Source organism: Aegilops tauschii, chromosome 6 (assembly GCF_002575655.3).
Source record: "Aegilops tauschii subsp. strangulata cultivar AL8/78 chromosome 6, Aet v6.0, whole genome shotgun sequence".
NCBI classification, from domain to species: domain Eukaryota; kingdom Viridiplantae; phylum Streptophyta; class Magnoliopsida; order Poales; family Poaceae; genus Aegilops; species Aegilops tauschii.
The window spans coordinates 477,159,110-477,178,808 of record NC_053040.3 but is presented as its reverse complement, the minus strand read 5'-3'; the positions used below and the strand labels follow the sequence as shown (position 1 = coordinate 477,178,808).

The window sequence follows — 19,699 nt, the reverse complement described above, 5'->3', positions numbered from 1 at the left end:
AATCAGTGCAAGAAGATGCATAGTCCTAAATCAAACTATAAATTATGTTGATGTTCATTGATCAAACCTTACCATCAATCCAGCTATTGCAATCCATGTACAGTATAGATCCTACACCGCCCACAATTTCCTTCGCAACCACAAAATGCAGTCCAAAAATTCTCACCAAGACACGCACAGCTTGATTTAGACCTCACCGGCTCATGCATCGACGAGGCGGCGTGCTCCATCTCGTGTAGACATTACATTATGAGATGCTAAGAGTTAGTCCAGTCAGAGTTTGGAGTATCACGTCTCCAGTCAGAGTTTGGAGTATCACGTCACTCGTGTGCTCCACCTACTTACTCCTCAAAAAAAACACTGTACACAAAGATTGTAAGAACCACATCAATTTTGGTATTGATTTGTCCATGTTCAAAGGACTTCTACCACCAGATCCAAACTTCTCGCTTCACACATTAGGCTGCACTGCAGAATTTGAAAAGTAACTGGAATAAATTGGGCATTTATTTATGCTAATTAAATCGCTAGATGGATGGACGCAGTTGTTCACGTACCTGATCCGGCAGCCGGCAGCTTCCGTGGAGCTGATAATTTGCGTTTTGAGGTGCCATGTGACGCCAACGGCGGAGGGGTCGTGGCCGTACCTGCCGTCGATGGCGAAACGGAGGTTGGGGCTCACAGAGCCCAAGAAGTCGCGGAAGAAGGCCACAACCAGGTCCTACCCTATCATGAATCGCGCTGCCGGGGAAAACGCAAATTATCAGCTCCTCTTACACGCAGTACCTCGGCATAGTCCGCTCCCGCCGCCGACCTCCACAGCGCCTTCCGCCGACCGCCAGTGCCCGCCCCCGGCGCCCATCACCACATTGTCTTTTCGCTGCAGCTGCATGAGCACGACACAGGGGACAGTAAGCAGCAGCAGCACGAACACACAGGGCGGCCAGCCACAGAACAACATCATCAGTACGGGCCGGCCACAAGCACATGGGGCCGACGGCGGGTAATAGCAGCACCTGCAACATGACGGGGCGGCGGCGTCTCGCTGGTAACCCTAACCCTAGCTCGCCGGCCCAGGCAAATTGGGTGAGCCAGAGAAAGAGGACTGACCTAGCCGTCGCCTCCGCCGAGGACCACGGGGAATCGCTGGGAGGAGCCGCCCTCATCTTCCGTCGAGCACCAGCAGAGACATAGGGGCGGCGGGTTTCGACTTTCGATCCAGGTGGATGGGCGAAGAAGAGAGCGAGAGGGATCTGTAGAGAGGCACGGGATCTCGGCGGCGGCGAAGGGCGACTCCTCTCGGATATCGATGCCGGCTCCTCGATAGCCTCTCGGCGGCGGAGCGGGAGGCGGGGCGGCGGCGGTGGAGTGGGAGAAAGAGGGAAAGAGAGAGGTCGCAGCGGGAGGGGGTGGATCGAGAGGAGGGGTCGCAGCGGGAGGGAGAGAGAGAGGGAGCGATCGTTGGTTTTTTTTTGGCACCGGTTTTTTTCGCAGAAGGATAGCGAGTTAACGGAGGTGGGAGGAATGACGAAAATAAAACAGAGATGGGAGGATGATGAAAATAAACCAGCGAAAATAAACCGCGCGGACTATTCACCAAGTCGTCCATTAGGAGTAGAGATAACACACGCTAAGCACACATTACAGATGGCCCATTTCCACATCTACACACACACATTACACCGCCATAAATCATCTTCTAAAAGCAGTCGGTTCCAAACACCGGCTCAAAACAAACAACGCAGCATTATATAAAGAAAAAAACAGGTAAAAAAAAGGCCCAACGAAAATCCTGTGCTCCTCCAGAGGCCCAACGAAAATCAAGTTCAAATTCAAAAAAAAAAAAAAAAAAGGCTTCTCCCCGTATGTACCAGCGAGCAGCGCGCGGCGCGGCGAGGCGAGGCGGCGCGCTTCACCCCTCCTCCGCCTCCGCGGCGGACGACTCCGACGCGGCTCCCCCCGATCCCGGCTTGGACCGGCTCCCCGACCCCGAGCCGCCCCCGGACGTCTTGGGCTTCCTCCGCCGCGGCTTCGGCGCCGCCGCCTCCCCCTCTCCGCCCTCCGCCGAGGCCTCCGCCTTCACCGTCCGCCGCCCTTCCCGCTTCCCCTCGCCGCTCCCCGACCCCTTCCCTCTCGTCCGCCGAGGCTTCGCCTCCGACTGCTCCGCCTTGGCCGCCCCTCCTCCTCCTCCTCCTCCTCCTCCTCCGGGCTGCTCCGCCCCCGCCCCCGCGCCCTCGGGCCCGCCGCTCCCCGACGCTCCCGCCTGCGACTTGAACTCGTTCATCTGCAACCAAATCGGCCGGCCGGAGCCGTGCGTCACGATGGAGAATTGGAGATTCACGGTGGAAATGGAAATGGAAATGGCGCCCGCGCGCGCGAGCTTACCCAGGCGGGGTTGGCGACGGAGTTGTTGTCCCAGCCGATGTGCGCGACGTGCTTCACGTCCGTCGGCGCCCCGATCTGGATCTCCGGCTCCTTGGGGTCTGCAACTACCCTCACGCACACAAGGTACACACATTTTACAACACCATCCTACCAACTTTTCCATTCCAACTGCATTTTGTTTCACAATTTTTTTTTAACTTGGCAGCTTTTCATCTTCTGGTTGAATTCTACGCATGTTCATGATGCTTGTTGTGAATATTGTTTTGGTGGTTAATTTGTTGTGGCTGGTTAGAATTTAGGGGGTTTGACTGTAGAATTGTGGCTGGTTTAGTCGGTGTTTGGCGCTTACCGAATATTTGCGAGATGTATCGCAGGCCCTTGAGAAGGCCCTTCATCTTAACTGGTTCCACAGGCGGCTGGCCGCCCGCGGCACCCTGCGAGGAATCCACAACTTAAGTCTTTTGTGCCTTCCACCTCTTGATCTAAGCCTTCATAAGAAAGTTAATTATTAGGGTGTTAACCGAAGAAAGGTTATTGTGCAAATCAAAAGGAAGAATCACCGACCCCACATTTACATTGTTTGTGGATGAATAGACCCAATGTCATCATCCAGAGGTTTTTTTGTGCAAACAATGAAATGTGATGCGATCCTTTAAACTACCAAACAAAAATGAATGGAAACAACTTCTGAAAACAGCCCATCTGAAAGTTTTCTTCAGAATATAGTGTTGTTAATTGGCACTGCTATGCATCAGGGGCTCATGGATTTGCTATCAGTTTTGGGTGAGATTATCTCCACATTCCATATAGGATCGAACCCGATAATGTATAGAGCACAAAAGATGAATTACCAGAATGAACAGATTGAAACAATTTGTCCATTCTTTTGATATCGTGTTTCAATCTGTCTGCCACACACAAGTAGATTCAGACAAAATAACCAACATCAATGAAATCAAGCTCACATACCTTAGGAACCAATATCCAAAGAGCAACCAAGGACAATCAACAGGGTTTTCTTCCTGGTGACATCTCCACCTTGGTCATGACAATTCTCTTGCCCTCCTATTCTTGCATGATCTGTCGCAAATTGGCAAAGAATTGCAATCCTCTCCCAAGCTCCAAGAGAAACAGGACTAGATTTTCTCTTCCTAGTTGGGGGAAATGGAAGGGCTGGAAGTTTGTTGCCTTAATCTATTTATAGTTCACTATTTTTGGGTCTAGGTTGCTCTTGGTTGCTGTTGTTTCGGCACGTACCAGATTGAGAGGTCCTGGTTCTGTTTAACTAGTCTGGAGCGCAAATGGTGGGAACGGCCAGCTCAGAAAAAATAGGAGACATTTAGGTAGGAAGTCTGGCAGGCTCTTAGTTTACAGCCTCTTGTTTTAATTTTAACCTTCTGTAATCGTATCACACATCCTTCCTCTGTTTAAGCAACAACAACAAAGCCTTTAGTCCCAAACAAGTTGGGGTAGGCTAGAGGTGAAACCCATAAGATCTCGCAACCAACTCACGGCTCTGGCACATAGATAAATTATGTACTGAAATGTAATACAATGTTCACAGGATTTTTCATTTCCCTGTGTTTTTCTTCTTTGAGATCATAACTTCAGATGTTCTCGTCAAAAAGAGATCAGGTCATGGCCTGAATCAGATTCCTATTTTAGCCAAATGGTTGGCAATTTCATTAACTAATTTCTGGTTTAGCCTGATTATTTGCGGAGGACAGGCCTCGCGCAGTGGTGAGTGGTCAAGTACTCCCACTTGTGCCAAGAAGTCCTGGGTTCGACGTGGCCTCTCTGCATTGCAATGTGCAGGGGTAAGGCTTGCCTCGTATAATCTTTCCCCAGTGGGGGCTTCTAGCACCGGGTCTGTCTTTTGTGCTAATTATGTGTCATTTTATTTGTTGATTCCTACTCCTCTCCAACCACTGGATTGTAAAGAACCAAAACAAAATTTGACTCCAGGAATATAGTTCGCTGAAAGGAAAACCTTACATATCTCGGTGTATGCAACAACAGTTGAGACTTGAAGTGTTTGATGTATATTTATGAGGACCAGCAAACTTTGCTAACAGATAATCCTACTGGTATTTAACTCTACAAGAAATGCAACCTTTATTCCTGAACAATCCCACTGGTATTCATTTCCCTTTTGTGCAAGTGCCAAATTACATGGTGGGTCAAAAAATTACAGAACATACACATATCAAAAATGGAAAATTTTCTGCCATACAGCTGTTTCTCCAGTAAAAAAAAAAGACCAATCGAATCTTGTTGCTAAGGATGCTTTCCTCTACACGTCGCTATGATGCTTTTACCTGCAGTTCAGGAAAGTACAGATTATTTTTATTTGCATCTCCTTATCGTATAATGGTATAGGTATCGACAGGAAACTCACTGTGGTTAGGTACTTCTCTTGAATCGTCAATGCCCCTCTACATGCCTTTTTTGCATCCAGGCTTCCAGTGATTTCATTCAAAATCTGTTCTCAGGGGACAGGAACATAAAAAACATAACTTTCGGTTATGATCAACATTGTGTGTGTGTGTGTGTGTGTGTGTGTGTGTGTGTGTGTGTGTGTGTGTGTGTGAGAGAGAGAGAGAGAGAGAGAGAGAGAGGACCTTGACGACATCGTCGAGACCTTTTGCCTCCCCCAGTAACCGCTTGTTTCTAGCCTCTATGACGCTAGCTACAACAAAGACCGATAGAGGGATCTGCTCCTCTTGCTTGGCTGCCTGCAATTTTTTCCTTTCAAACTTTCCACACTGTTTTAGGGTATTTTCATCTTTTTCATTTGGTGGGCCGGAATTACTCTCCAACATTGAAAAAAAACCCGGATTGTACTCCATAGACCACATGAGCTGCAACATTTTGAAGATCAAGAAAATATAGTTACAATTGTGGCTATGAACGCCTTCCATTAAGAAACAAATACCCCATGTAGTACAAATTGGAATTAGATTAAGAACTAAATGTCAATGATCATTATGTTTGATTTTGACACTCCAGATTGAATTGTCAGGAAAACTAATCTAGTGCACAGGCAACTAATACACTACAGGTTAGTTAGCATTATCAAGAAATCTTACCTCCCAAAGGTACATCGTGTCTATAAAAGAGAACTCTCTACGAAAAATAACCATCAGCATCCGAAAGGCAAATAAGTATTCACCTCCATCAAGATTTTCTGCATACATTTTTTATTAGGAAATACAAAAATTTGAGCTTGTTGTTAAATAATTGATGAAGCAAAGGCATTTGTTTCTTGAACAGTCTAATAAAGAAAAAAATAAAGAACATTTAGCTCCAAAAAAACTCTACCTAAATGCTCATGTAGCTTTGGGTCAACAGTTTTCATTATGGTTGACAAGGTGGTCAGCTGAGATCGAACTCCAATTGTGGTAGAAGTACTCTTGAAATTTTCACGCTGCATATTTTGAAGGTAAAATATTAAACCTTTAAGTATATGCAGAAACATGAATGAAGTCAGATACCACATGCAGGCATGCAGCAGAAGAGACTATTACTTCAGAGAAGTACAAAAGCACAGGCAAGAACTTCAGAGTTTTTTCGCGTCTTCTTTCTATACCAGCATCAAGTAGTTACATTTATCCGCGTTGTCCCTTTAAGGTTTGGGAAGTCAACAAATGCTTGTGCAAAGCAAAACTGGCTACCAGAATGAGTATCTCACAATAATTGTATGCATTGTCTTTTAACTTTAATTGTATGCATTGCCTCTTATAGCCTTTTAGTTTTATAATGTTATCTGTAGAAACATAATCTAAAATCTCGCGCTGCCACTACGATGCAAGTTAGCAGAAAGCAATGCAGTTCCTAAACAATTGAAAATGTAAACAATCCAAATGTTTCGTTAGTGATAGAAGGATAGGGGTGCTTACTACTCTGCGCATCAGCCGTTCAAAGCACCAAAAAGCATCCGCTTCATGTTCCAAAATGATTGATATTGGTGAACAAAGATCACTCATTCCTGCTCATGCATAAAGGATTTAACAAGCATATACAACATAGCATTTAGGAAACTGTCATTGTTAAGCATTTCCCTTTTTACCAATACTTGATCCACATTTGTTTAAGAAATACTTAATCTGCACCCACACAAAAAAGATGTGTGTTGCTTAAACAACTTACCCTGACAGTAACCAATGTCAGTGTCCACCCATGCGTACACTGTAAGAATGTCCCACAGACGTGCCAAATTCTCCTGGCTCTCGTAATACACTAGTGTCCGGTCAGTTCGGTTAACATCGAGACCTGCAATTGATCGGTGGAAGAATCAGAAAATTTAAAAACTTGAAGACAGCATACGGAAACTGTTTTTTTTTTTTACATGTGACGGATGCTGAAAACAGAGGCAATACTGCTGCTTACCAATTTGATGCAGAAGAAGTTTCCATTGAATGACTTCTTTTGTGAGCGGACCATTATTGGTTTGCTGTTCTCCAGTTGAGTTAGGATCCTCGATAGGCTGGCCATCTTCTGTTATCACAGGCATAGTGATTACCCTTCCACTACCAACTGTCGTATCCATTTCTCGGCACTTTGTTTTCAGTTTCTCATATTCTAACCTATGAAAATATTCAAATCAGTATAATCCTCATCCCATTCATATGCCACCTTTATAACATTCTGAAAAGCATGGTGAACATCCTGAAGCAAAAAATAGCATTGCTATGTGCAGCATAACATGTGACAGAACTACATTAGTCCAGTTTTTCAGCAAATTGAAATGAAACCTCTAGATACAATGGCTTGAATGTGTATCCCCTTTTTGTGGACTGCTTCAGCTCTTCTAGAGAACCCAATATCTCTAAACTATTTATTTGAGCAATTTAAACTCTCAGTTACTCATAAGTATGATAATATGTATTTGAAGTAGCCATTATTGCAAAAAGAAGGATCAAGAAAAGGAAGGTGGCTGGTGAGAATCTTTGCAAGATGATAAAATAATATGTATTGCTTCTAATGACATTAAAATGGAATGAAATGAACAGACAAAAGTAAGATGCAGATGAGATTAAAAAAAACCTTCTCTGTTGTCGCAATTGATTCCTCTGTTCGGTAGTGCTTTTAGGGTCGTAACAACCGAGCAAATACTCCCAAACTTCTCCTTTGATGTTTGGGTGGACGCCCTGTTGGCATAACCAAAATAAAGACAAGGTCCTGGTTCAATTAAACTGAGGAGTCACAATATGTGCTTAGATGCGGTACATATTGCAGGTTCAATTAAACTGAGGAGTCACATTTGTTTATATCCTGGTTCAATTAAATTGATCAGTGGTTGTTAAGAAGAAAGATTGCAAGGCTGAAAGGGTAGGAAAACAGTACAATGTGAAAGGTCTGCGCTAACAAACATTTACTCGGGTGTGGGATCGATACAGCTTGTCACTCAGCTAATAATGCTGGTAGCGATGAATCTGGAGAAAGAAAGACGTAGGAGCTTTACCCCACGCTGTACTCTCATGATCATTCCAGCCGCGTCGAGGCAGCCCTCCTCGTTGAACAGCAGCTTCCATCTCCTCGGACTCAGCGTGCGGCGAGGCTGCCAGAGGACCAAAAAAAAAACACAATCAGTCAACAAATCAATGCACCCAACGATCAACACAATACAATACAATGCAATACAGTCATTGATCTCTGCATACAATCAGCTTCTGAGCAAAGGAGAAAAATAAAAAGAGGCTCTAGTTCTGCATCAAAAGCGGCAGCGTATGAGGCTCTGAATTTGCACATGGATACAGGGGATCCATAGATAGGCGGCAGAGAGCCTCATGCTTGCGTCGTGCTCTGATTCGACCTATCTGAACATAGACGTCCATATGGGGATGATGATTCATAATGCAGAGAAGAGATTATATATGCAGAGGAAAGAAGCAGAGGGGGTCGCGTGCGTGCGTGCTTGCCATGGGCTTGAAGCGGGACTTGGGGGCGTCGGTGCAGTCGGCGCGGGTGGGGTAGATGGTCTCCGGATCGATGAGCATGTCCGGGTCGTTGTAGCAGCACGCCAAGAACATCATCTTGCCCGCCCCTCTCCTCGATCCTCCTCCTCCTCAATCGACCGGATCGGGGACAGATCGATCGATCGATCCAGACGCCGGCGACCGGCGGGCGGGGCGGGGACGAGGATCGATCGATCGGTCGCTTGCGGCCGGCCGGGGCGGGGCGGGGCGGCGGATGGAGATTGCCGGAGGGTCGATCGCCGGATAAGGATCGAGATGCTCCTCGATCGGTCTGTGTGACGTGTGTTGTGGAGAGAGGGAGAGAGGTCAGAGGTGGTGTAACGGCTAAATTTGGCTGGGTCGGGAGTCGGGGGCAGAGGGGAAGGAGGAGAGAGCGAGAGCGAGGGAGAGAAGAAGCACGGGCACACAGCTGCTGGATGCCTTTTCCTTTTCCTTTATTATTGTTATTATTGTTATTACAACATCAAGCACAGCTGCTTTTTTATTTATTTTCAATCAAGGCGTGGCGACGACTTTCTCGTCCTCGCGAACCAACCTGTGATTGGATGGTTAGGTGGACGGTGGTATCTCCGTCCCACCAGAGTTCAAGTCCTCGTGCTCGCATTTAGACGATGCACGTTCGGTGGGAGGAGGCGTTCGCATCGACTACAAGGCACTTACGGTGACTTCGTAAAACCTTAAGATGATATGCCGGCTTAGTCTCTCGACGGTGCTCATAGAGGTAGGGTGTGCATGTGTGCGTTTATAGGAATAAGTATATGCGCGTATGTTAGTATTTCTTTTCTTCTTTACACAAATCTAAAACGTGACTTGATACATCCGTATTTAGACGAATCTAAGACAAGAATTTTGGGACAGAGGGGGTATATTGTTACGTATGAGTATATCAAAAGGTTTGCCTTCTCCATTTCGAAAAAAAAAAGGTTTGCCTTGGAATGGTAGGCGCTCCAGATTTTGTATAACAAAATTTTAAAAATCTTGTGAATACAATAAGCCGTGCGTGCTTGGTTAACACGACGAACACCCATGCCACTAACTGAGCCAACCAACCAACCAATGTCGTTACAAGCCACAGCCACAGGCCAACCAGATCCAATGTGCTTTGTGGTATAGTAGGAATATCATATTTGATATTGATCATCATATAATAATAACAATAAACCAAAAATCACCGTCACAGAGAGGAAACTGCCGCTAACAACAAGGCACCTGGTCGGCTATCTGCTGCCCAGCTTGACGCAGCGCCGGCGGATAATCAATCGTCCCACTGCTTGCCTCCAATCTTCCAACGGAAGATGCATTCCAGCGAGCATGATCGACCATGGCGCATGTGCATGTGCAGGCCAGGTTTTGACTTTAGCTTTGGAGGCCACTAAGTGCAGGCCAAGGTGCTTCTTGGCTTAAGCCTTGGAAGCTAGCAGCTCGCACGTCACGACATCATCCATGGAAGCGGAGCGACCGGATCCGGAGACCGGGATGAGGTTGAACACAGGCGCCCCGTCGATTCTCAAGGAACCATCGGCGGCTCCGAGCTCGGCGAAGGCCTCGGAGAACGCACGGGACACCACATCCGCTGCCACTGCGCGCTCTACCGAGTAGTAGAACCTCAGCATCTGCAGGTATAAATGAATTCAGTAATTCTGATTAGGAGGCGGCGCCGGTGCGGCTGCGAAAAGGGAACCCAGGCCAGAGACTTACCGTCACGTCGTCCCAGGTGAAGCTGTTGTCTGTCAGGGTCTTTGCGAGCTGGAAAGCACAAAACCTGGCTATGGCTTTCAAATGCTCCTTTGAGGGGTGTAGATGTTCGGTGCTGGGACAGATCTTTGACGCGATATCATTCGTGACTGAAACCACAGCAGAGCAAATCTTCCCAGCAACCGTGTTAGCCAGGCAGCATGAGTCGTGCAAGCCAGAGTATTGCGCGCTCCACTCACTTGGGACTTTGCTCGATGATGGCTTTGACCCTCCGGCCTCCGGCTCTCTGGTAATATCTCCATCATCGTCATTGTCGTTGTAGCCATCAGTGGGGACATACAATGTTGGTTTTATCTCCACACATGCTCTGAAAAACGGGAACAAATAATTCTCATGAATCCAGAATAGTAGTACGTGCCATGGCATCACCAACTATGTTTGTCCAAAGGACATGGGTTGCCTTGCTGATAAAGTAGAAGAAAAATATGCTTACCCTTTCGGAAGATCCGGTGCTAGTACATATAGAATAGTAGGATACGATCCACTTCTTGCGGAATCCAAATGAGCAATATATGAATTCTGCAGCTTTTGTTCAACTGCTTCCTTCTCAGTGGATGTCAGGTGGGCAGAGCAGTACACCAGAAAGTGTATTGCTGAAGAGAAGATAGAGCTCTTGAAGGCATTAGCCACAGCTTCACTATTTCGCAGTGCTAGATCCAGTTGAGCTGTTGCACCTCCAAGACAGAGCTTCATCGTAGGGGGGTCAAGCCCGAGCTGACCGGCCATATAGAGAATCTCTCCATAGAGTGTTGCCTGAAAGACATTAGAAAGAAATTTCATGTCCCAGAGTAATCATATGTGAACACTCTTTGCAAACTGAATATACCGGCACCTAATCTGCGCTTTGCAGACAGCAACTAGTCTGCAGACAGCTTTTAATATGAATTCATGGCATTATCATGGAGTGTTCTTTCACCTGGCTATAAGGTCCGATGCAACTAGGAGCCCAGCATGAGATGCTTTGTACATGCAGAACTCTTTTGACCAGATCATTTGACACTAGAACCTCCACATATGCATTGCCTAAACCAGCCTGAACAAGTGGTAATTCAATTGTACTGCGCGAGGGAACACCAAGGTGACATTTCTTTTCTGTGATGAAGCTGACATAAACTTCATTGGCTAATCCAAATTCCTTCATGCTTGAAATGTAGAGGTGAACATATAGAACATTTGCCCAACTTAACCCTCCGTCCTTGAGCTGATTCTCAATTCTGCTCAAAACTTTGACTAGATCTGCCTTCATGCCTATTGACATAATGGAATTGTAAGTGAGTGTCCAACAAAGCAAGATGAAATAGAACATAAGATACTCCTACCAGGCGGAGAATTATGAACAGTTCAATAACATGGAAATAAGTAACACAGGAGTATGCACCTTGCGAAGCACTAGAGGGTTCTTCTATCCAACAACCAATGGAAAACAAAGTCTTCCCTGTCTTTGAAATGCATACATTTGTATCTGGGTAAGCATCAGAGGTTGGTGTTGGATTCAAGGTCTGTTTGGTTTCCCCATCCGTGTGTGCAATAGCTCCATTTACTTCGTACAGGCAACTAGAATTCTCTTCAGCAATGGCACCATCCCCAATGCTGCTAGATGAACCTGGCTTGGGCTCAACATGAAATGCCAGCGGATGAAGAATTCCGACTGAAGCAATGGAATCAGCAGAGTGGAGTATCACTTCAAAATCATCAAGGACAATCCTTGCATTCTGCAAACATAGGCATATTATAGTGCAGAAAATTCAACAGCTGGTGTTTGCTGGTAGGAGAACATTGCTGTGCATAAGAAAACTCAACAGGCATCTCTGATGAACATGTTAGTATGGACAGTGCCAACATGGCGCGGAAAGTGGTCATGCTTGCAGTCTACCTAGCATTCTAAAACAAGTGTCATGATGTTTTCAGACTTTCAGTCAGCTCCTCAAACTTACACGAAATAGAGGGCAGTCAAGAGTTAGTGTTTCGTACTCTCCACCTTCACCACAGACATTGATTCCAAAACTCCTAATAGGATAAACAAAGAAGATAAATTACAAGATGAAAATATATGTGAGCAACAGACCAGCATTTACATAGAGATCAATGAGAATAAGAGATGCAGAGAGGAACAAAACTGTGGCATATTTCTTTCATTACAGGAGACTCCCATTTCTATTCCTGACAAACAAAACAGAGTTTGCTTCCAGGAACCAACAAAACATTACTAGCCAGTTCACCAACACTAAACATAAGACCTAATGGGGGGAGTAATATTCACAGTTAATCCATCATACAACCAAGAGCTAGACAAACTAAGTTTTACTCCCTCCGTTTTTATTTACTCTGCATATTAGCTTTTGTCTCAAGTCAAACCTTGTTTTGACCAGGTTTATAGAAAAATTATTAACATCTACAATACCAAATTAGTACCGTTAGATTCATCATTGAATATATTTTCACATCATATATATTTGACTTAGGACAAAGCTAATGTGCAAAGTAAATAAAAACAGAGGGTGTACCAGCCAACTACTTTTCGAGAACAATAAGAGGCAAAAACTAGCATTCGTATCCATGACTGCAATAGCGATGTACTTTTCAGAAACCATACTCGCTCATTGATCACTACATGAAATTAATCCCCTTACTCATTCAAGCCCATAACCACTCAGAAGGGACGAGAAGCCACTCTTTCTAACATGAAATGTCCTAAAGGCCAAAAGGCATAGATAGAAAGGAGTTAGGAACGTACTCATTCATCTGGAGCAGATGGCTCTTTAGTTCAGCCAGTTCTTTCCCCAAGTGGACAGAAGGTTTCAACCCCATTGCAGCCACCTATAAACGCCATAGGATCAACCACTTGTTCCAAAGAGACAAATGCAATGATGCAAGCAAGTTGAAGAAAACGGCACTGTATACCTTGACTGTTATAGCCACGATGCCCCTTCTTATCTGTAGGGATAAAGATCACAACAAAAGTGACAACGTGAGCAACCAGTTTCTGCCAGACCAGGCAATCTGCTGAAAGAGAAACAGAAAAACTGAACTCCCATCTTACCATTTCTTCGAGAAGCAGAGTCTGGTCCTGCCTCCACATGTAGGCGAGCGAGACCAGGCCCAGCCTCGAGCAGACGCTCTCGACCCGGAGCCTCTGGTAATCGGAGGCGATGGCGCCCGAAGACACGGCGCCAATGGACGGGATTCGCCGCTTCACCTCGCTCAGCAGGGCAAACATGTCCTCCACCTCATCGCCAGCAGTAACACTGTATTTGAGAGCATGATCCCTGCGGACAACAATGGCCGATTGAACGAAGTCACATCAAATTCATCCTAACAGAGCTATAACATTCGGGGGAACAAAATGCTGAGGACAGATGTATTGCCTTGTGGATCCGCTGATGCGGCGACGGAACAGGGGCAGCCCCATGCATTTGGCGTAGCAAACCACGATCTGGTGCCCGACCTAGATCCCCAAACGCCACAGCCACACAGCAATCAACAAATAAATTACACGGCGCAGAGAAGAAAAAAAAATGTGGCGTGGGAGCGGGGAGGGCGGGCCGTACGGTCTGGTACATGTAGCTGTCGAGCTCGTCGACGGCGTCGTCGAGCGGGATGAGGTTGGCCAGGGCGACGACCTGCGGGCAGATTAGCGGCGAGGTTTAGCAAGGACGGAGACGCCGACGAGATTACTGGTGGGGGGTCGGGGTCTGCCTTGTGGCCGTAGTCGAGGCAGCGCATCATGGAGAAGCAGCTGTCCTTGCCGCCGCTCACCAGCGCCACCACCTCCATCTCCGGCTCCGGCTCCGGCCGCCTCCCCGCTCGCTCCCTAGGCGGCTAGGCTAGGCTAGGGTTAGTCAGAGAGTCGTCACTTCGTCAAATCCTCCTGTCCTCGAGCGCTGGAGGCCAGGCGTGATTTTTACTTCCTTTCGGGGGTAAAGTGAAAACGACGGGGATGGCTGACATGCCGGTCCCTCCTGCCAGTGACGCGCGCGGGAACAAGGACCGGGTTATTTTACTTCCGTGGACTTTTCTTGCGAATAAGGAATCAACTTTTAAAAATTGTTTTCATGTCAAAAAAAATTAAAACATATTTAGCTGTATAAATATTTTTAATAATGGTAAAAAATGTTATTCCTCTGTTCTAACGGCCAAAAAAATCGTTTTAACAGCCGCAGCAATTGAGCATTTTTTTTATGAAATTTACATGATTTCTCTTCCAAAGAAGGCCATTTCTTGTACAACACAGTTCATATACGTCACGATACCGCAGCAATGCAAGAACATCTATAACCAAGGAAATTGCAAATTTTTATACTGGAAGTTACTTTCATCAACTTTCTGTTGCTGAACAGGCAGATCCAGAGGTTGCAACAAACAGGAAGAGAAAATACAACAAAGTCTCGGAAAAAAGTTTGCCAAGTCCCAGCGGGAAGGTAATAAAGAAACATAAATATGTTGAATCTTGACCACCTCTAAATTAATCACCACAAAGCTAGGACTTGGCCCTAACACGCACACGCCGACGACGACGACAACAACAACCAACAGCAGCAGCAGCAGCAAATTATTGCTATCTATCAAACAATGATGGTGGTGGTGATACTACCAACAGGCTGGAGCACCATGGAAATTATGGGATGCTCCAGGCGGGCTGTTGACGAATAGGGTGGTGGTATCCTGTCATTTACAGAGTCGCAAACGGCGTCGTTCCTTCTTTCATCGTTCGTTCTCGGGTTCGGGTTCCCTTGTCCCCCTCCTTCCTGTTATTTCCTCTTGCCGGTGCCGAGGGACAGGAGCTCGAGGCTGCGGTGGAGGGGCTCATCACGCGACCCTCTTGCGACCGCCGCCCGTGAGAGGGACGTGGCCCGTGACTCGCCCACTCCAGGATTGACTCTCTGGGTGCTGGACGGGCGGCTGCCGCCGTTATTGCTGCTGGAGAACAACCTGCTCGTCCGGCTGTACTGCTGCTCGCTCGGTTCCATGGATGAGCCTGGCCTGCTGCTTGATGCAACTGCTCTCCTGGATGCGCTGCCTGTACGGGAGGATGTACGAGGTCTCTCCACGGTCCTCTCCACAGTCCTTTCACCGGACCGGTCTGTGCTATGCATCTGCAGAAATGAGACATTCATGGTTGTCAAGTTCATGGCACACATAGAAGGTCCACTACGTGCAGCGAAGCAAAGTTTACATCTCTTCTATTCTGGAACAGGGAGTTGGACTTACAATCTCCTTTAATGACATCGATACAGTTTCCCGTGGTCTGGTTGCGTGGTTGTCACTCTGATTCAGAGAAGCACTGGGATTCCTTCTAGCAGATGCTTCGCCTGTGACACAAGATGCTTCTAGGCTGTCATGATTGCATGGTTTGTATCATAGTTTCATTACAACAACTTTCATGAGCACAAGAACAAACCTGGGGCCTTCTCTATCTTCTCGATAGAAGGTCCAGCAGCTCCACTGACTCTTTCACTTGGCTGAACCAAGAATAGTGAACGAAGTTAACAATCTTCATGACAGGACAACGTAGTCCAATTATTACAACCAAAGACTACATACCCTCATCCTTGGATTGGAGCCTATCTGGGGATATTTCAAAATGGTCCAGTCAAACACATAATCGAATTGGTACCCTGCAGAAATAATGCAGTTAGAAATGGGTACAGGCAGAAATTCATGAGAACTAGGTAAAGTTAGTCCAGATACACACCTTCCCGGATGAAGAGATCACGGAATAGTCTCTTTAGGTAAGAATAATCTGGCTTGTCTTCAAACCGCAATGATCGACAGTAGTGGAAGTAAGAAATGAATTCTGAAGGGTAAGACTTGCAGAGTACCTGGCACAAATTATCATATGCAAGTGTCAGATTACTGAGGTTACTAAAAAAGGGATACATTAAGTTTCCAAACATGAATTACCTCCACAGGAGTAAGCATCTTCTTCTCACTAATTTTGTCATATTTCTGCTTCTTAGTGCCCGCTTTCAGCCCCTGCCATGGCAGACTGTTGAATGTAGAAAGATGGATGAAGTTAGCATTGTTTAGAGAAACGTAAATGCATCATTGGCGCAAAACGTTAGAAGAAAACAGCATGTATGGAATGATAGATATGACACACTAACCTGCCTCTGAGGAAGTACATAAGTACATAACCAAGTGATTCTAAATCATCTCTCCTGCTTTGCTCTGCATCAGAAGGGAGCTATGTTAGACAAAACTAAAATTAGCTACTCATTTCATCATTCAGAAAGCACAGCAAACTCACCAACGCCAAGGTGGGTATTGACACTAGCATAGCGTGCAGTTCCAGTGAGATTCTTGTTCTCCCTGCATATTGAAGTGAACATGTCATCATAATCAATACAAGGAAAGTACATTTAGCTGTTGACAGTGCCCCTGTAACATCATTTATATTTCGCAGCAGTACAAGTAGTTTAAACTAACCTGTAGGGGATGTGCTTATGAGTCTGAAGGTCTCTGAATTTCTTTGCAAGTCCATAATCTATTATATATACCTGGCATGAATGTCAACAATATACAAAATTAGTTGGATTCAGAGATAAAACATGAGCTTTATCAAAAAACCTTGCTAGCTTATGGCCTTAGTTAGTTGCATAACCTATTGCCTATATCAATGGACATTCTCTGTAACTAACAATCTGACAGCCTATATCAATGGACCATCTATGTCATCCACTCTTGGTCATTAACCATGTCCTTGTTACCTCAGAAGCAGCGATATCATTACAAGCATTTAACATACTTCATCAGATATTTGACTACTGGAGCAGTAATTTAGCAGTCAAAACATGTTTCTCTACTACAGCATCATTGTTGGACCTTCTTCAAGAATGCAGACCACAAGTCCAACAATCCACAATTAATAACATCGTGACACTACACAAATAAGCTATGTGGTTAACTGGAAGAATGCATAAACAATATTTGGCTTTTAAACAAGAATGTGGGAGTCTGAAGTATAAGCATCTAATTAAATTAGCAGAGAGACGGATATAAGTGCAAACCTGATTGGCTTTCCTTCCGAGGCCCATAAGGAAATTATCAGGTTTTATGTCACGATGAAGAAATCCCTTCTGATGCATGTACTCAACTCGGTTTATCTTAAAAAAATGAAAGAAGGAATGTGGTTAGCACCATAAACCTACATAAAGCAAGGAACTAGTGGGATATTGTATGAATTGGAGCCGTTCGAAAAAAATGCAACTGTGTTCTCACCATCTGATCAGCGAGCATGAGCACGGTCTTGAGCGAGAACTTTCTACTGCAGTAGTTGAAGAGGTCCTCGAGGCTGGGTCCGAGAAGATCAATCACCATCACATTATACTCCCCCTCCACACCGAACCACTTGAGGTGCGGAATGCCAGCTTCAAGCGAGAACAAACAAACATCTCTCAGCTCAATTTTCACCATCAGCAACCAATCCAACTACATTGATTGACGTGGTCAAGGAAAGGTCAATGGCCATAGACTTACTTCCTCCCTGGAGAAGCATGTAGAGCTTGGACTCGTAATGGAGCTGCGGGTGCTTGGTCTTGACATTTTCCTGTCGAACAACCACAAAGCAGCATCTCAGAACCCCAGCGGCTAAATATTTTCCACTAACTAAAGCATTTCACTAGAGCGTGCATCTTATGATGATCTTTTAGCACAAGCGGCAAGCTCTATGACTCCTATCAAGCTGCCCCCTTCTAAATCAAGTAAACCAGAACTCTTAGTGGAAGATAGTAGGACGGAACCCAGTACCAGTTTGACGGCGACCTCCTCTCCGGTCTGCACATTCACAGCTGCAAGCAAGAAGAGCGGCGAAGTCAGCATCTTACTTCCCATGCCAAAAGCAAGGAGAAAAATACAGTAACAATATTGGAGAAGGGCGGCGAGCTGACCGAGGAAGAGCTCCCCGAAGGATCCGCTCCCGATCTTCTTGCCGAGCTTGAACTTGCCGCCGACGATGTGATCCATCTCCGATTACCGCTGCCTGCCTCCCGACGAATCCCCCGCGAGATCCAAACCCGCCGCCGCGGGGCCTGGGCGAATCGAGCAAGGATTCGGACCGCGAGGCGCCTCGCAAGGCCAGATCCAGACACGCCGCCGAGAAATCCGGGCGCCGACCGAGCAGATATGTACAGGACAGGGGAGCAAAAATCGAATAAACGAAACGAATCGAGGCGAGCGGGTCGGGCGAGGAGATCCGGAGAGACGGGGGCAAAAACTGGGCCTTCGCCGGAGGAGGCAGCAAGCAGCCTGGTTTCCTCCGGGCCGGCGGGGGGAGGAGGGGAGGGGAGGGGCGGGGCGGCGGACGGAGAGGAGGAGGGTAGGGGGGTGGGGGTGGGGGGAGAGAGCAAGGCGAAGACGGCGACCAGCAAGGGAGGGTGTGGGGGAAGGGGAAGGTGGAGGCGTGGGGTGGGAGGATGGATGGATGGATGGATGATTAGTAAATAGACGGACGGACGCCGCCCGGTTACACGCACAGAACTCGCTGACTGATTGCGATTACTGGTAAGTAACCAACGGCCAGCCAGGCGGAATTTTATGTTCGTCCGGATAAGTCAAAGTGTTTTGCTGCTGCTAACCTGCTGTCAAAGCGGCGGAATCCTTTTTCGTTTCGGTGCCCACCACGACGACCACGGCAGCAGCACTCATGTCACTCCGACACGGCCTTTTTACCCGCTCCCGACCGGCCTTTTCGTTTCGCCCGGCACCAAAGAAATCAACGCCTTTCCACCACGTGACCAGAACGGTTGTTGTTGTTAGCATCGCAAACACAACACAAGCACACGGTTTCGCGTCTAAAAGCGTACTAGTCAGCGTGCCTTGCTAGCAGAAGCAGCGTCAAGCGTGGCTTGCTGCTTTTTGCGCGATGCGTGCCCCCCTCTTGTTGCCGGAAAAAAAGGGTTATCCAGATAATTGGTCCAAATTCATAGTGGTTAGCATATCTTGTTAGTTATTTCTGTGAGCCGGAAGCGGGCTGAAATGGCGTGGCCTGTGATAATAAAGGGGCCGTATCATTTCGATACTTAAATAAAGAGCATTAAAGAAAAATTAAGTAGCACGTAGCTAGGGCGGCAGCTGCTGCGGGCAGTGGGGCAGGAGTATCTTTCTTTCTTTCCTTCCTTCCTACCGGATAGAACGGCGTCTCGTGGTGGGCCCGCCAGGTTAGGTAGCGCCCGACACCTTCTGCACTCCACCACCCCCCATCCCATTCCCCAGCTCCAACGAAAAAATCTCCACCCCCATCCCGCGCCCAGATACGCCGTACGGACGGACGCACGGCCAGCCTGCACCGCCCGGCGACGACGTGATCCGTCCTGGGGCTTCCATGAACGGACGGACGGCCCCGGCCTGGGAGGGCGGTGGCCGGCCGTTGACGTGGCCGGGTCCCTCATCCAGAGCTGCACCGTGCACGGCGTCGGGCACCACGCAGCGCACGGCGACGCAACGCGGTAACTTCGTCGTGCACGCCGATATAGATTAATCAAGTCTTTTCTTCTTCTTGCCTTCTTCTTGACGAGATCCAGGGTTCAATTCGCCTCGTGAGACGTTGGGCCTCGTTCCCGTCACGCATGTTCTCCTCGTGCCGG

At 47.0% G+C, this 19,699-nt stretch overlaps 3 protein-coding genes across 4 annotated transcripts; all 3 read right to left on the bottom strand.

Moving 5' to 3' along the window:
• Positions 1-4,483: 4,483 nt before the first annotated feature.
• Positions 4,484-8,774, bottom strand: LOC109758530 (uncharacterized). 2 transcript variants are annotated; one of them, XM_073502571.1, is made up of 11 exons: positions 8,307-8,774; positions 7,850-7,945; positions 7,432-7,535; positions 6,775-6,971; positions 6,535-6,657; positions 6,285-6,373; positions 5,707-5,812; positions 5,475-5,572; positions 5,007-5,246; positions 4,784-4,867; positions 4,484-4,703 (listed from the first exon to the last, which is right to left on the bottom strand). In XM_073502571.1, exons 1-11 carry the CDS (start codon positions 8,418-8,420, stop codon positions 4,689-4,691), a joined length of 1,266 nt encoding a protein of 421 aa, XP_073358672.1. In that variant the 5' UTR covers positions 8,421-8,774; the 3' UTR covers positions 4,484-4,688. The 2 variants fall into 2 exon arrangements, with proteins under 2 accessions (XP_073358672.1, XP_073358673.1); XM_073502572.1 differs by lacking the exon at positions 8,307-8,774 and having other exon boundaries at positions 6,775-6,966.
• Positions 8,775-9,287: 513 nt separating this feature from the next.
• On the bottom strand, positions 9,288-14,012 carry LOC109758520 (diphthine--ammonia ligase). Its single transcript, XM_020317383.3, has 12 exons — positions 13,815-14,012; positions 13,667-13,738; positions 13,484-13,563; positions 13,159-13,384; positions 13,020-13,052; positions 12,853-12,935; positions 12,053-12,125; positions 11,497-11,830; positions 11,035-11,366; positions 10,552-10,871; positions 10,062-10,425; positions 9,288-9,976 (listed from the first exon to the last, which is right to left on the bottom strand). Exons 1-12 carry the CDS (start codon positions 13,890-13,892, stop codon positions 9,764-9,766), a joined length of 2,208 nt encoding a protein of 735 aa, XP_020172972.1. The 5' UTR covers positions 13,893-14,012; the 3' UTR covers positions 9,288-9,763.
• A 378-nt stretch (positions 14,013-14,390) lies between these two features.
• LOC109758546 (casein kinase 1-like protein 10) lies at positions 14,391-18,585 on the bottom strand. Its single transcript, XM_020317405.4, has 14 exons — positions 18,005-18,585; positions 17,865-17,905; positions 17,595-17,664; positions 17,337-17,485; positions 17,126-17,221; positions 16,545-16,615; positions 16,366-16,427; positions 16,223-16,286; positions 16,020-16,104; positions 15,811-15,937; positions 15,660-15,733; positions 15,517-15,577; positions 15,327-15,427; positions 14,391-15,211 (listed from the first exon to the last, which is right to left on the bottom strand). The coding sequence occupies exons 1-14, from the start codon at positions 18,078-18,080 to the stop codon at positions 14,867-14,869; spliced, it is 1,422 nt and encodes a 473-aa protein (XP_020172994.1). The 5' UTR covers positions 18,081-18,585; the 3' UTR covers positions 14,391-14,866.
• Between the last annotated feature and the right edge of the window lie 1,114 nt (positions 18,586-19,699).